The sequence below is a fragment of the Phyllobates terribilis genome, unplaced genomic scaffold (genome assembly GCF_046119375.1).
Source record: "Phyllobates terribilis strain yellow unplaced genomic scaffold, ASM4611937v1 Scaffold_10__3_contigs__length_209671492, whole genome shotgun sequence".
In the NCBI taxonomy this organism is placed as follows: domain Eukaryota; kingdom Metazoa; phylum Chordata; class Amphibia; order Anura; family Dendrobatidae; genus Phyllobates; species Phyllobates terribilis.
Genome location: NW_027362770.1, coordinates 139,738,732 through 139,754,355, shown reverse-complemented (window position 1 = coordinate 139,754,355; position 15,624 = coordinate 139,738,732). Strand labels below are relative to the sequence as shown.

Below are 15,624 nucleotides of genomic sequence, written 5' to 3'. Positions count from 1 at the left end.
AACTGCTCTGTATAACCCCACCCCCTCCACTGATTGGCAGATAATGTACAGTGTACACAGAACGTGGCCAATCAGTAGTGTGGGCGGGGTTATACACCGCTCAGCATTCCGAGCTCTGCTAGATCTGCAGCAGAGAAAACAATGATTGTATCAAAATTACAGCATGTAGACCAACAAGTGACACATTGTTGGAATCAGGGTCTCAGCTCCTGTATTAGGCTGCTCTCAGATTACATAGCAAAAACGTAGAAAAATATTCCCTTTAAAGCTACACTTTGGAAAAAACATTAAGAATAGTGCAGACCTAACGGTCGACTTATGACAAGGGATATCCTTGTCTTTGCACAGTCTAATGTTAGAACCCTTCATAAATAAAAAAGAACAAAACAATAGAAAAAAAGAGTGAAAAACAAAATAAAAAATATATTTAACGTCTTAACTCCTGGATCCTTCTGCCCCATGATTTTATTTTAAAAATGGTTCCACACAATATATAGTTTGTGTGGAACAGGGTTATGACATTCGCTACCTTCAAAGAAATACTGCTAATAACCCACATGTTGGCATCTTTATTCCCCCTGTTCCTTTAAACATGGCACACAAAAGAGCAAAGACAGCTCAAAGCGTTTTCTATTTCCCCTCTTTGGACTTCCCCCCTCATTAAATCATGCTTCTGATTTCCTCTAATGAACAACTTGCATGACTCTCATTAAAATGTTAATTAACTTAGAGTGGATAATTTGTGGAATTTGTAATTCGAGGTAAAGACTGAAGAGGATTTCTTTTTTTTTTTTTTTCAAAAGCCTACCCGACCATGTATGATGTGTGGGGTCCAGGTAGAATAGAATGACGGCTGATCTCACCCTGTCCAACCTCAAAAATTCAAGCATAAGATATTAATATCCAGTATTTTTTATTTATTTATTTTACTCACTTATATAGCACCATTAATTCCACAGGGCCTTACATACATTATCATTGCTGTCCCCATTGGGGTTCACAATCTAAGTCCCCTATCAGTATGCCTTTGGAGTGTGGAAGGAAACCGGAGAACCTGGAGGAAACCCAAGCAAACACGGGGAGAACATACAAACTCCTTGCAGATGTTGTCCTTGATGGGATTTAAATCCAGGTCCCCAGTGCTGCAAGTATGATGCCCACTTCCTATGGATGATATGTGATGTGACGAACGGCTCCCCGCGCGTGCGCAGTGAAGTTCTCAGCTTCACTGTGTGTGTCCGGAGCCGCTCGTCACAGTGCATGCGCAGTGAAGCTGGGAATTGCACACTTACATCAGCGCTAGCCGGGAGCAAAATTCAAATACGTGGGCGGCGCCACCCCTGACTGAATGCGGCATCACCCCTGACTGAATGCGAAGATCACATCCCTTTGACTGAACGAACAGGTATGATATAAGAATAGAAAATGTTATATACTCATTATATTTGCGCCAATATTAATGAAAAAGCATGTTAGTGATACACATTGCACCACTAACAACGCAATGGGGGCAGTTTACAAAGTAGATAAGACATGACAGGTTCCCTTTAACGTCTTGTTTTGCAGGAGGGGATGCAGAATTTTTAGACGTTATCGTAGGCTTCATATAAGTTAGATTATAATATATGTATAATTTTTTTTTTCATTGCCAGAATGCAGAAAAAAAAGATAAACCGTCATATTAATAATAATCACAAAGTACGTGTCCGACACTTATTCTTACCTGTAGGATACCTTTATGCTTTAACTCCAGTACGTGCAGAGTGTAGTTTGTCCGTCGACCCTTCTCATTAAATTGAACATTTCCGGATAGCCCCTCAAGTCGAACCTTATGAAAAGAGGTAACTAATGATAAAAGTGATTGCCTTACAGTTATAAATAAAAGAGTTTAACACCGAAAGACATGAGAAAATAATAATAAAAAAAATATTGCTTACTTGTTAAATCCTCTACAGTTCCAGGGCTGATGCTCTGGTGTCCCCTGCCGGTCTTTGTTTATTTTCCTGCTACAATTACCCCCTAACCGTTCATAATCCTACTGTTTCAACTCTCATGACCTACATGCCAATATCACAACTGGCTGCAGAAGATGATTGTCTGCAGCAATCCCGTGAATGTACAGCAATTCAAGTAAACAAAGACCAGCGGGGACAACCAGAACATGAGAGATGGAGCAGTGGGGGCACCAACAGGTAATTATTGGCTTTCGTATTCACATTTCCTACTTGTAGGCTAATTTTTTTAAAATCTCAGACATCCCTTGTATGTCTTTCAAAAACTACATCTCTCACGATACTCCTAAAAGTTGCAACTTAGGGTAACTTAGTTAAGCAGTTTAGAAGGAATCTGTCGACATGCTGCTGACTGATTCCAAGCGGCAACCAGCAGAATCTGGAATAAGACTTTAGATATGAATCAGTTGTCACATAAGATGTAAAACAAAACGTATAATATATTTGCAACCTTATATGCAGATATAGTCTGTATATATGTAAGTACATTGCGTTTTAATTGTTTTTCTTTCAAATCTCCTTCCTGACATTTAATACTTCTCTCTAGAGCCTGTTTGACAGGGTGACATTCCTACCACAATCTGAAAATAGTCTCTTCAGAGAGGAAGAGGACTAGAACTCTGGTGCCACTTATCGGAAGTAGCAATCCTAAAAGTCAATATCGACTCTCTAACGAGACTTGTCACCTGACTTAGGAAAATAGCCAAAATCAGAATCTCAATTTGCAGAAACCATGTTTCGGGGCACTGCCACTCATCAGTGCAAAGTGTGAGATCTGGTTTGGCTGGGTGAGAGGCGTCTGACCGGGATTCAAGGGGTAACTATAGGTGACACTATTTGTATATTTCCCAGAGGAGCATTGCAGCTGAAAAGTCTCCTCACCTTGGCATGTCACGCTTGACATGTCACTCTCTGCAGGGAAAAACGTTACCCCTTGGATCTCTACCACAATCTAAAATACCATCCAATCCTACGCTGACTCTCACATTGATACCGGTAGATATAGTATGTAGACATATTAATGGAAATGGAATTAATTTGCTTTTTTTGTGTTCTTTACACCCTACATACCTGTTGTAAAGCTCTCTGTATGTCTATGCCTTGCCCCCACGGAACGGCAGGATTGGCCAAGCAGTCTCCAGCGTTACCGCGTCGTGAAATGTCTATCCTTTGTTTCCTGAGATTCTGGAAGGCTTCATACATCACACGAACGCCATCATAGGTCAGGGCAGAGGTGTACTATGTATATTAAAAAAGAGTAAGGAATAACCATCTATTATTATACTTCAAATACAGGAAATAATGTAAATCAACAGGAGTATCACTAGGAAGAATAAAGTTTAGCACAGGACATGTTTCCGAGAAGACTTCTAAATCTCAAAGTCTTAGGACAGACGATCAACATATGATCAGCAGATTTCCACCTTCTAGGAAGCAATATGAAGGCATCTTAGCAGTAGTACCAAGTATGCACATTAGGAATGAGCAGATCTGTGGAAGTTCGGGTTTTGGTACCCGACTGAACTCCCGAACTGTAAAATAGACTTCCAGAAGAAGACTGTGTTCTGAGTTCAGCACTGGACACTAAGTGTCTGGTGTGAAACCCAAACTTTACAGTTCAGATTCGCTCATCTCTACTGGACGTCCAAATGGACAAGATAGTGGACTTCAGTAATTCACTGCAATCTGCTGATTTGGGGGTTCCAAACCTTGAAGAACTATCCTAAGGTTGTTTGTTTCCTGGAATAGAAAACATCTATTCTACTTCAAGTCCTAGTGGTACAGTATGGGTTCTTTGGTTTCTTTAGACCCAAAAATAATCAGGATCACATATATCTTATACCCTATGGACACCGTTAGCATGGAAATATGATTTTTACATAAGACAGTAGCAGTTATCTTTAGTTTAAAATATGTGATATCCCTAGTCTGCAATCTTCATTCATTTTCAGACCTCATGATATGCAAACTAATCCAAGTTTCACTTTTGTCTCTTATGAGAGTGCCCCTCCCAGTAATATAGACTGGATGTGTGAATCCAGGGTGAGGATGCTGCTGAGTCCACTAGCTCATATATCAGCACAGCTTCTATCCTGCACATGTTTTTCTGACGCGCCCCCTGGGCCATATTCTTTAGGGGGAATATCCGGAGCCGGATCAGATGGGAGTTGTAGTCTTCCGAGTGGCTGTGACCCGGTCCGTGCCCAGGGTGTCAAACTCAGTTGTATGTGGCAGTCCTACAGATGTTATTAAGTTCTTAATGTCGACTACGCCACCCGTTGTATTGCGGTCACTATGGCCGCCGCTGCAGCAGGGTCCGCTGAGGCTGATGGTGTAGGTGCAGCTTTTTATGGTATAACCCCCAACGGGTGGGGTATAGCCTCAGGGAGTCAGGTGCAGAGGATGGGGGTTGTGGTGGTGCAGCGTAGATGTTAAGTGAAGACAGAGTCGGGTTGTGCAGTTTAGGGTATTTACTCACTGCTGATGTTCCGGTCACTCCAGCTTCAAGTGACCACCCGAGCCGTGCTGCGTCCACCAGGTCCTGGATTCAGCCAACCCCCAAACAAGTCCGGAGCGTGACCCTGAGCTCTCCTTCTGTCCTTTCCTCTGGCCGTCCCCACTAGTGATCCACCTAGGTCCAGCTCCCTCGGGCCTTCTGTTGGGAGACCCTTGGCCTTGGGTTCCCTGACCCTCCACGTGGTATGCCTTCGTGGTGGATGTGGTGGGTGGCCGTGGCAGACGCTGCCCACGGCCTCCGGTCTCTGGCTGGGGTGTGTTTTTGCCCCCACCAGCTTGGGTTCCGGTACCCTGATGCCGACTCTTCACCCGTGGATTGGATTTGGGGTCTTAGAGTCCTCTCTTTTTCCCTCTCTGGGTCTTTCCTTCTCTGCTCCACTCTCTCTCTGCAGGCTCATCTGGACCTCTGCTTCTTACTGACTCTGACAGACTGACCCTGATCTTTGATGGTGCCCACCTTATATACTCCCTCTATGTGTGAGCTCAGGTGACCAGCACCCAATGAGCTCCTAACTTTACCCAGGCTGCTCCCCCTATCTGCCCCTACACTACTTGGGATGTACCACCCCCCTCCCACTCCAGCCAGGAACAGACTCGGTCGTACCTGCACATTTCTAAGTGGGAGTACCGTCGGCCTGCCCCTCGGAAATGGGATGTGTGTAGTGCATGCAGCCTACCGAGCTCAGGTCCACACTCCATCCTTACCCGGGAGTGGAATATCACACCTCTGGGTTGAGGTGCAATACCCCTGTAGCAGCCGAATCCTCAGGGTGCTACATTTCCTTACCTAGAGGCCTGTTTTCTCTGCCCTCCCTGAAACTGCAGATACTGTAGTTTCCCTCTTCTCCACAATGTGTAGATCTGTGCACAACCCACTCCACCGCACTGCTGCTATGTCTAACACTAAACAGAAAAGTTGCCAGAACTGAAGCTCTAACACATTTGTGTATTTTTTGCAGATCACTCAGCTAGATAAAGGACTTACAGACACTCTGCAGCAGCTAAATAGTAGGCACTTTTTAATAAAGACTGTTTAGAAAATTGCTTAACTTTGAATTCAGGAAGCCAATGAATAGTAAAAATCTTACCTAGCCCCGCACTGCTAGATGCATTATGTAGACTAGAAGGCAGGTCGGTGAAGGCACAGTGAGCTGTCATAAGAGCATACAGATGAATATATAAGCAGATCACCAGATAGAGCGCCCCCCACAGGCCGCCCCGGAGCACGAGCATATCATTATCTCCAAACTAAAATTAAAGATTACACAAGAACCACAGGATGAATTTCATCAACTAATGTATCAGTTTAATCAGTGTAATGTCACCCACCTGACAGTGTATGTAGTTTACTGAGCACAATCCTGCTGACAGGTGTGCTTTAAGTCTAGATCCCTGTACAGGGGTTGAGGAGTGAAGGTCAGGGTAAACCATTGGATCTGGTAAGCATAGTGGCTTGCGCTAAACCTGTCTGTTTTAGCCATTTTAGAGCTGCCAGGCAACCACTGACAGAGCCCCATTACAGGATGTTAGCACCATCATACTGTGAAGATCCTACAAAAACTTTGCATGATGTGGATGATAATCCAGAATCCCTATCTCAATACTGCACTTACACTCAAGAACCACTTTCTTATACAAGTCAAATATTTTTTTGCACTGTACAAGGAGTGCATGCAACTCCATTAAAGTCCAGTCATATGGGCCCTATTTTGGTTCAAACTGATGGTCTCAGTAATGGTAACAAGCTCGATCCATCCTTAGAACTTCAAAAAAAAAATCCTTGCAAATATAAACTTGGAAACCACTGGCAGCTAGAGTCGGAAACATTATGCTTAGCAATTATCTAAGTGACCTTCTATATCTCCAGGTGGACAAACTTCCTGTCTTTGATATTGAAATCAGTCAGGGAATAGGAACCATTAACCTCTATATACTTAAAAGAAAAAAGTCAAATTACATGGTTCAATGTGATTAAAATACCAAGCAAGAAAAAACTGTGCCGATGACGTAATTTCCATACACTCGGCAACTCAATAAGTTAGAGAAACATGATGAAATATTGGGGGTGAAATCAACATTTAAATTAATCTGATAAAGAACGAGACAGATGAACCTAGAATTTTTCTTTTCCATTTCTTCCATTCTCTTTTTGTGACCTTCGGGCTGATGCCCCATAACAGCATAAATAAATAACATAAAGGGGATAGCTTTATACTATGTAAAGACCTAGCCACTTGACTTAAGAAGAGGTCAAAGGGCTTCGAAACGCGTCAGCATAACTTACTTTCCAGCATAAGCCTTAAAAGTCCATGAAGGATTTTTCTACAAGGGTCATCTAAGTAAGTGGTATTCTATTCTTCCTCCACTAAAGTACCATTTACAACACAGAAAAGTGGTCCTTATTTTTCCTTCCATGTTCTAAGGTTTATTTTATGATTCATCTACACATATACTCAGAATTTCGGCAACCTCATGTAATTTTTAAAGGAGTAGTACAATGAGTACAATTCTGTTGTCCTCAGTGGGAATAAAGGATATACAATATAATGGCAAACATGGTAAAAAATCAAGTGAAGAACCAAATAGGGTCTATAAGTCCTACAGACATTTCCACAAAAGTGACCAGCAAAGTCTTTAATGGGGTTGTCCCTTAAAAAAACTTTTAAAACCCCTTCACAGAATATGTGATAAATGTATGATCATTGGATGTCTACCTTCTGCAACCATTACTGATCATCATGAGATAAGGGGTCTGTGAAGACCTGGGGTCTTCCGTAGGCGTAATACTACTCAGACAACACAGGGTGAGGGTAAAATAGCATGGCAATACTTTATTGAACCACAAAGCAGACAACAAACTGATAGAACAGTCCCAGCAAATACACAAGATGGTACAACATTACACAGTCCTCACCCTTCCGCTAGCCCGCCTGGGAATAGAACAGCTTCGACTTTGGGACTTCCAGGGCCAACTACCTCAACCAGTGGCCCCCCACTTCTGGCGGTCCCCCACAAAGAAGAGGTAGTGGCAAGCTTAGGAAGCTAGCAGTCGATCAAGGTACAAGGCCAGGAGACTCGAGGGTTCCACCCTGGCCTCTCCGAGAGTTTCCATGGGACGAGAAGGCCGGCTGATCCAAATATGGCTTCTCTGAATGTCTCCATGGGTTCCAGGTGACCGGACAGTACCTTCTCGCAACCCCAAACAACATATCCTTGGGGCCAGGTGACTTCATCGTCCCAACCTAGTCTCCCCAAATGTATCAATGGGCTCTCTGATGGTCAAAGGAGCAGATCTGTATCTTTGCAGTCAGGGCTATATACCCTTAGACTAGAATCATGTACAATCCAAATCTGTGTCTCTTTGGGTAAAGCCATGCTGCCAAGCTGATGGTGTGAAGAGAGTCTGATATTTGATTTTCCTTGTAAAGTCTCTTTTCAATCTCTGTCCCAAGTCTGACTGCTACAGAAGTGTGTGCCACTTAAAATAGTTACAGTTGTACACATTCACAGGTAAGGCGTTAGGGAGGGCATTACTCACTGGGTTCAGCTATCATTGTTTGAGCTAATCTATTTACATAGTTGGTATAGTAGGGGGCTCTTTAAAGCAACATCACTGTTTCAGAATCAAAGAGGAGACAACAATCAGGGTTATACAAATACTGGTCTATTCTTCTTGACCAGCCAAGAGAAATACACATACATTTACAAATCAACACAAAGATAATAGTGTATTTCTCTTGGCTTAACAAATCTAATCATCTGGTTTACTAAGCTCTAATATTCTGCATTCCTGGTGGTCACACATGCTCACTATTACCCAATTCAAACAGGTTACAAATGTAAATTATGGGAAAATCCCTTTAAATTTAAATCAAATGGTTTTCTGGAATTAAAGAGGTCATAAATATGTAATATTTTTAACCAGTGTAAATGTCACTGTTCTCTTGAATACGATGTTGTTGTTTTTTTGCTCTTGCTCCTTTCTATTCCAGAGATATGGCCCCCCCTCTTCCTTGCATATAAATCTAGTCTTTCAAGCCAAGTGGGCATGATTCTCATGACGACATCCACAGAGAAGAGTTGAGGACCATGCCCACTTGGCCATGTAGACTATATATACTGTATATACAGGGAAGAAGAGGCCATATCTCAGGAACAGAGAGGCACAGGAGCAAAAGAAAAACAACGCCAAATTCAGGAGAACAGAGGCATTTACGCTGGGTAAAAATAATGACATATTTATGGCAAGTGATGGGTTCTTTTTAAAAGGCTTCTTTTCTACTCCTCCTTGCTCGGGCCTCATCTAGAATACTGTCTCCAGTTCTGGGCACCACATTTTAAAAAAGACATCGAAAAACCGGAGCAAGTTCAGAGAAGAGCTATCAGGATGGTGAGCGGACTGTAAACTATGTCCTACGAGGAATGGTTAAAGAATCTGGGAATGTTTAGCTTGCAAAAAAGAAGGCTAAGAGGAGACTTAATAGCCGTCTACACATATCCAAAGGGATGTCACAGTGTAGAGGGATCATCCTTATTCTCGTGTGAACATGGAAACATGAGAAGCAATGGAATGAAACTGAATGAGAGAAGATACAGATTAGATATTTGAAAAAACGTTTTGACAGTGAAAGTGATCAATGAGTGGAACAGGCGGCCACGAGAGGTGGTGGGTTCTCCTTCAATGGAAGTCTTCAAAAAGAGGCTGGACAGATATCTGTCTGAGATGGTTTAGTGAATCCTGCATTGAGCAGAGGGTTGGACACGATGACCCTGAAGGTCCCTTCCAACTGTAACATTCTATGGTTCTATAAATATCGCCACTCTTATCCCTAGGTTGTGTCTGGTATTGCAGCTCATCTCCTGTCAAGTAATTGGGCCATGTTGCAATACCACGAATAGCCTAGGAACAAAGGTGGCAGTGTTTTTGTTTTAGCCTTTCTACTGGATTAGGATTTTGCATTGTATATGACCTCTACTGGTTGCAGACATTGTTGCGTTGGAATCACACAATGATATTTTCCTCTTGACTAACGTAGATCAACACCTGTTTCTCTTTCAACTCATTTTTTTAATTGCATATAACAATTAGAAGCCCAGGTACGAACAGTTGGAGACCACCATTGAAGACCAGTGGACTAGTGCAGATGTTATAGAATGGGCCATTAATCTTCTACACTCTGCATGATGTTAATAGAGTATCCTGATTTATTGTAGATTCCCCAGATTAAATAGAGTCCATTCAGACCCTGTTACCTCCTACTCTTTTGTTTCCTGCAAATTAAAAGCAAATTGGTGTCCTAGTATTTTATTTCACTTTTATTGTTATAGTTAGTGCAGACTATATGTAGACTCTGCCATGATAGCATATTACCAGGATACAAGGACATTCATGCATTAAAGATAAACTGCAGGTTCATAGAAAGGGGACTAAACCTAGTTGGTCCAATTTCCTTTCATACTTAGCAGCCAGTGGCTCTCATTCACAGATTCTGACTAGTGATGAGCGGCATGGCAAGCAGGATGGCAGTGTTCTGCTGCGATCCAGCCTGTCATGTCAATGTAGCAGAGCTGAAGCCATCCTGGAACCATGGAAAGGTAAGGATGAGGTTGGTTTATTATTTTACTTTTATTGAAGGAGATCGTTGGCTTCAGCTGGAATGGGCGTGACGGTAAGTAGAGTTTAATTTGGAACATTAAAGAATTGTGTCTTTATTTCAATTAAAGGACTTTATTCTGGGTGTTTGTGTTTTTTTTAACTTTCACTATGGGGTTAGTAATAGGGGTGTCTTATAGACGCCTCTCCATTACTAACCTGGGCTTGATGTCAGCTGGAATTATAAGCTGACATCAACCCCAACCCTATTACGCCACTGCCACCGCTACAGGGCAGTGGGAAGAGCGAGGCTAAGTGCCAGAATTGGCGCATCCTATGGATGGGCCATTTCTGGGGCGGCTAACGGTTGGTGTTTCTAGCCTGGGAGGGGGCCAATATTCATGGCACCCTTCCTGGGCTATTAATATCAGCCCCCATCTGTCTGCCTAGCCTTTGCTATCTATTAAAATAGGGGGAACCCCACGTCTTTTTTTTTGAGGGTCCCCTATTTTAATAGCTAGTAAAGGCTAGGTATTCAGCTGGGGGTTGATATTAGTAGCCTGGGAAGCTCCGTGGGTATTACCCCCTTCCCAGGCTTCAAACATCTGCCCCAGCCGTCTGCTTAACCTCCTCTAAAGACTAAAATTATGGGGAACCCCATGCCAATATTTTTTTTTAATAAATCCTTTATTTTAACACTAAATGACAAGTACAGTAACCAACACTGTCACTGTACTTATTATATATGTGACTGACATGTTTCTATCTATCTAATCTATGTGTTAAGCTCTATTCTGTCTGTTCTAAATTGTCGGGTACCGATGTATGCCGCTGATGAATTGAAAGCCGGCTTTTTTAAAGAGACGGTTGCATGAAAACACTATTATTTTTTTTTTTTCATAAATCCTTTATTTTAACACGAAATAACAAATACAGTAACCAACACTGTCAGTGTACTTATTATATATGTGACTGACATGTTTCTAGCTATCTAATCTATGTGTGATGCTCTATTCTTTCTGTTCTAAATTGTCGGGTACCGACGTATGCCGCTGATGAATTGCCGGCTTTTCATATTTCACTGTGAGCACTGTTCCCATCGATTTGGGCAATCACTGTAATGCCACAACCACCATGGCTGTGACATTACAGTGAGTGGCAGACAATCCCTGCATGATTGGTGCTCTAAATAGCACCAAACATGCAGGATGAGGACCCGAGCTCCAGCCCGAGCATCGCCCAAGTACTCAGCGAGCTCCGAGAATCTCGAGTACTGAGATGCTCGAGCGAGTACTGAGCAGTGGCGAGCATGCTCGCTCATCACTAATTCTGACCTTTAGCCATGGCTTCTGGTCAGTCGGGAGCTGCGGTCACTAGATGGCAGAGCAGGACGGGAGCGGCACTGAGAATAATAGAAGACTACGGCTGGTAAGTATTTTACTAGAAACCGGTATCAGACATTAGTAATACTATTCTGGAGGTGAAATTAAACAAAAAGCTTAAGTGGTGCTTTAAAGTGGATCTGTCATTTCACAATACAGACTAGATACATTATTAAATAGACGTATAAGACATGATGAGGCTGATGGACTTACTTTGCAAAGTGCATGTCAAAATGAGAGTATATTTCATTTTGAAAATTAAGCTCAATGTCACCTTATCTGATTGACAGCTCCTCAATGTCCCTCTTCCCCACGGCAAATCTCTGCCCATGTACCCTGATTGGCAGCTCCTCAATGACCTTCATTTCTACCAAGTCTCTGCCTACCTAGCCTGATTGGAAGCTCCTCAGTGGCTTTTTTGTGCCAAGTCTCTGCCCACCTAGTCTGATTGGAAGCTCCTCAGTGACCCTCCTCTCTACTGCTATAACTCCACCAAGGTATCCCAATTGACAGTTTCTCAGTGTCTCTCCTCCCCGCTGCTGCAGAGATCTCACACTGCTCAGTACAAGCTGCAGCTGTCAGTCCAGCTTTGTTGGTGGAGACTGAATACGCTCAGACTCATCAGCTCTCTCACTCTATAACTGGACTCAATTAGGATTATAGACCCATTTTGACATTAATTTTTTTGTGTAGACAGAACAAATGAGCAAACTGGAACTTAAAATTTAGGGTTCGTACCGGACAGTTAGTGTTTGCTGCTAAATGCCAAACACAGGCTTCTCCTGGAAGTCCATTGCAATGTTCAATGTTCCGGAGGAAGCTCTTTGTTGAGAGAGAGAGAAAGAGAGAAAATTTTCCAACTCAAAAATTCGGGTCCTCATTGTTATCAATGGGGTTCAGGTTTTGGTTCAAGTTCTGGTAAAGTTCTGTTACTGTGGCGCCCCTGAGGGTTCAGTCGCCACAGGGGTACTGCACCTCAGACCGAGATGTGGTATCTCCTCTCCGAGGTAAGGAAGGAGTACCTATTGGGACCCCACCACATCCATCCAACACTACACCTCTTCACCTGAGGGGGGCTTTAAGTCACCATAGTGCTGCCCCAGCCGGGATAAGAGGAGATGGGGGGGAACCAAAGTTAGGGGGAACCATGTAGTGGGTGAGGGTGGAGGACACACTTTAGGTTACACCACAAAATTCATATTTAATAAACGGCCATCTTGGGCTTATGGTCTTTGACTGTGATCTTCATCACTGAACGTGGCTTTCTGTGTGAACCTTCAGCTGATTGAAGATACACGGTCCTCGTGCTCTGGCATTGAGTCGAGGAGCGGGCTAGAGTTAACGTTTGTCTCTACCCGGTCAAGGTCCCTACCTAAGAAGGCCTGGAGGGGAGCAGAGGAGACAAGCTCCACAGGCAAAAGGATCCAAGGGGGATGCAGACGGAGCAGTATACACCACCTCTCCTCACTAATCTGGCCTAGTCAGAGGGATTCCTGCTGCAAAAGGGGTACCGGCCCCCGATATCTGACTCTGTCACTTCAAGTCTTAGTCGGAGAAGCCCAGAGGCTCAGTGGATCCCACCGGGTAATGGACGGAGCGCAGTCGCCACCCGTACCCTTGTTCTGTGCATAGTCCAGAGGGAGACCCAGCCTTGTAACACGCACCACATACGGACAGGAGAGGACCTAGTGGGAAAGTCTAGGAACACTCTGGTGCGGGGGTCCTGATTCATGCACCCGAACTACCCGGAATGTGCTGAACCCCTTCCTGGTGGCCGCAGCGCGCCATGAGGAGCAGGGAGAAGCCTTGCAGCTGTGCATTCTACCGTGAGTAAAGCTTGGAAGACTACCCCGATGGCCTCCGGTTACTTATTGCAACGCGGCACCGCACTACACCGCACTACATCTCCCACTACAACTCCCATCCTCCTGCTCTCTCTGCCCTGAGGCCCTGCTCCGCCTGTGGGGAGTAGTACCATCTGCTGCTGCCACTACATCCCACCTCAGAGGACTGAACACAGCGCTGGTGGAGGATCACCAGAAACCACAGGTGGCGTAGTCATTTAATCCACTCGATTAACACCGAACCCAGATAGCCCATTAAATCTTTTATTGTGACGGCCCTGGCACGGAAAGGGTCCAGGCCATGACTGCAACCCCCAATATCTGACCCGGCTCCGAGTACCCCCATCTCCCAGGGTGGGCTGTGAGCGTCACATTACCAGAACCAAATTTTGGAATAAAGATCAGGTAGGGTACCAGTACCCCAACTTCCACAGGTCTACTCATCCCTACTAGACAGAAGAATTTTTTACCTTCTTCTACAGTGCAGGAAATATTGAAAGACTATTATGTACCAAATATGTCTGTAGATTTGTGAGAGAACATTAAAGGGGTTGCCCAGTGAAAACAAATTATCACCTATCCATAGGTTAGGTAGGGATGAGCGGACCCATGGAAATTTGGCTTCTGGTACCCTCTCTCTCCTCTTTCTCTCCTCCTCTCTCTCTCTCCCTCTCTATATTTCTCTCTCTCTTCAATGGACTTCCCCCGGAACTTTGAACACTGCAATGGACTTCTGGGGAAAGTCCGTGTTTGGCGCTTAGTCCTGGACACTAACTGTCCGGTACGAATGCTGAACTTTTACGTTTGGGTTTGCTCATCTCTAGTAATAACTTGATGATTGGCGGTTGTCCAACTGCTTTGATCAGCATCGATCAGCAGATTGGGGAATTTTTATCCCTGACAGGAACATTTATCCCAGCTACAAACTATGACCGCCACTCTATTCATTCCCTATAGGGCTTCTGTAAAAATACGAGCACAGGGCTTGGCAGCCCCATAGGCTATGATTGGAGCGCAGGTGGAGCATGTGCACTGCTGCTCTATTCTAGCAGAGATAAAAGGGTCCTCTTCTGCCGATTTGTGCAGGACCCAACGGTCGAACTCCCATCAATTAATAAGTCATCACCTAACCTGTGACTAACTGAAAGTTAGATGTCTAAGAAACACATTGAATAGGATCATGTTCCAGCAGGACCTACAAGACTTATGATTATTTACTTTTTTTCCTCCTTTTCTTGGTACTCCACTTTCCATCTTTCACAGCCATTATTAGCTGCACCTTACTTATGGGCACCAAAGTATATGTTATGTCTGTTATCCCGGTAGCTATACCCGTGGCATCAATGGCAGAAATGCTATGGATGCCTTAAAGGGGTATTCTCATCTCCAAGATCCTATTCCAATATGTAGTAGATTTAATAAAAATCAAATTAGCAAATACCTGCAATTAGAAATGTAGTATAGTTCTCCTGATTCGCTATGTCACTTACCCTATGTGCAGTAGCTTAGGTATCCATTGTTACGACCACTCATATAGTGACAGTTAGCTGTTAGTGGTCGTAACTATGGATACCTAAGCTATTGGAATGCCCTGCACATAGGGTAAGTGACATAGCGAATAAGAAAAACTATATTACATTTCTAATTGTAGGTATTTGCTAATATAATTAATATTATTATACCTACTACATATTAGAATAGGATCTTGGAGATGGGAATTTTAAGTCTGGGCCAAACTCACAATCTGCACCTTAATAGAGATGGGTCTACTTAGCTGCTAGGCCCCATAGGTACTAATATGCCTGCTACCCTATTAATTAAGGCTATACAATCTGGGTATCTACTAGGCCGAAATGAAAAACCCATAGTTATGTAACGAGAGATGACACCAGTTAATAAAAAGTACAATTCCACATAGAAAACATGGCGTGCCCTGCCACCGTGTCCACCAGAAATGGTCACAGATGAGAGGAGCCTATTATATCTGGTCGTATAGGTTCACCATAATTACTACTGCACTAATTAAACTGTACGGAAATGACTTTGTGTTTCATAAGATATGCTTCGATAAGCCATAATGATCCTGACAGGTAAATCCAATGAGTCATCGGATCCAGCATGGGGGCGGCAGGAATTATAAGCGGTAGCATTACTAAACACAGGATATTGGGTCGAAAATGTCTCTCCCACATGTTGTCATGGATGATAATAATAATAATCTTCACAAGATTTGTTGTCATGACAGCTTGAAAGGGGGCAAACCAAGCCGCAGATGT

At 43.5% G+C, this 15,624-nt stretch overlaps 1 protein-coding gene across 5 annotated transcripts in view; it reads right to left on the bottom strand.

Annotated features, from left to right (window-relative positions):
- The window catches only part of GRIA1 (glutamate ionotropic receptor AMPA type subunit 1), a 375,264-nt gene that overhangs the window by 98,963 nt on the left and 260,677 nt on the right, over positions 1-15,624 (bottom strand). For all 5 annotated transcript variants that reach the window (XM_073649840.1, XM_073649841.1, XM_073649842.1 and 2 more), the window contains exons 7-8: positions 3,084-3,251; positions 1,724-1,828 (exon numbers count right to left, since the gene is read on the bottom strand). In XM_073649840.1, coding sequence (XP_073505941.1) covers positions 1,724-1,828; positions 3,084-3,251 — 273 coding nt within the window. The remainder of the gene's footprint in view (positions 1-1,723; positions 1,829-3,083; positions 3,252-15,624) is intronic.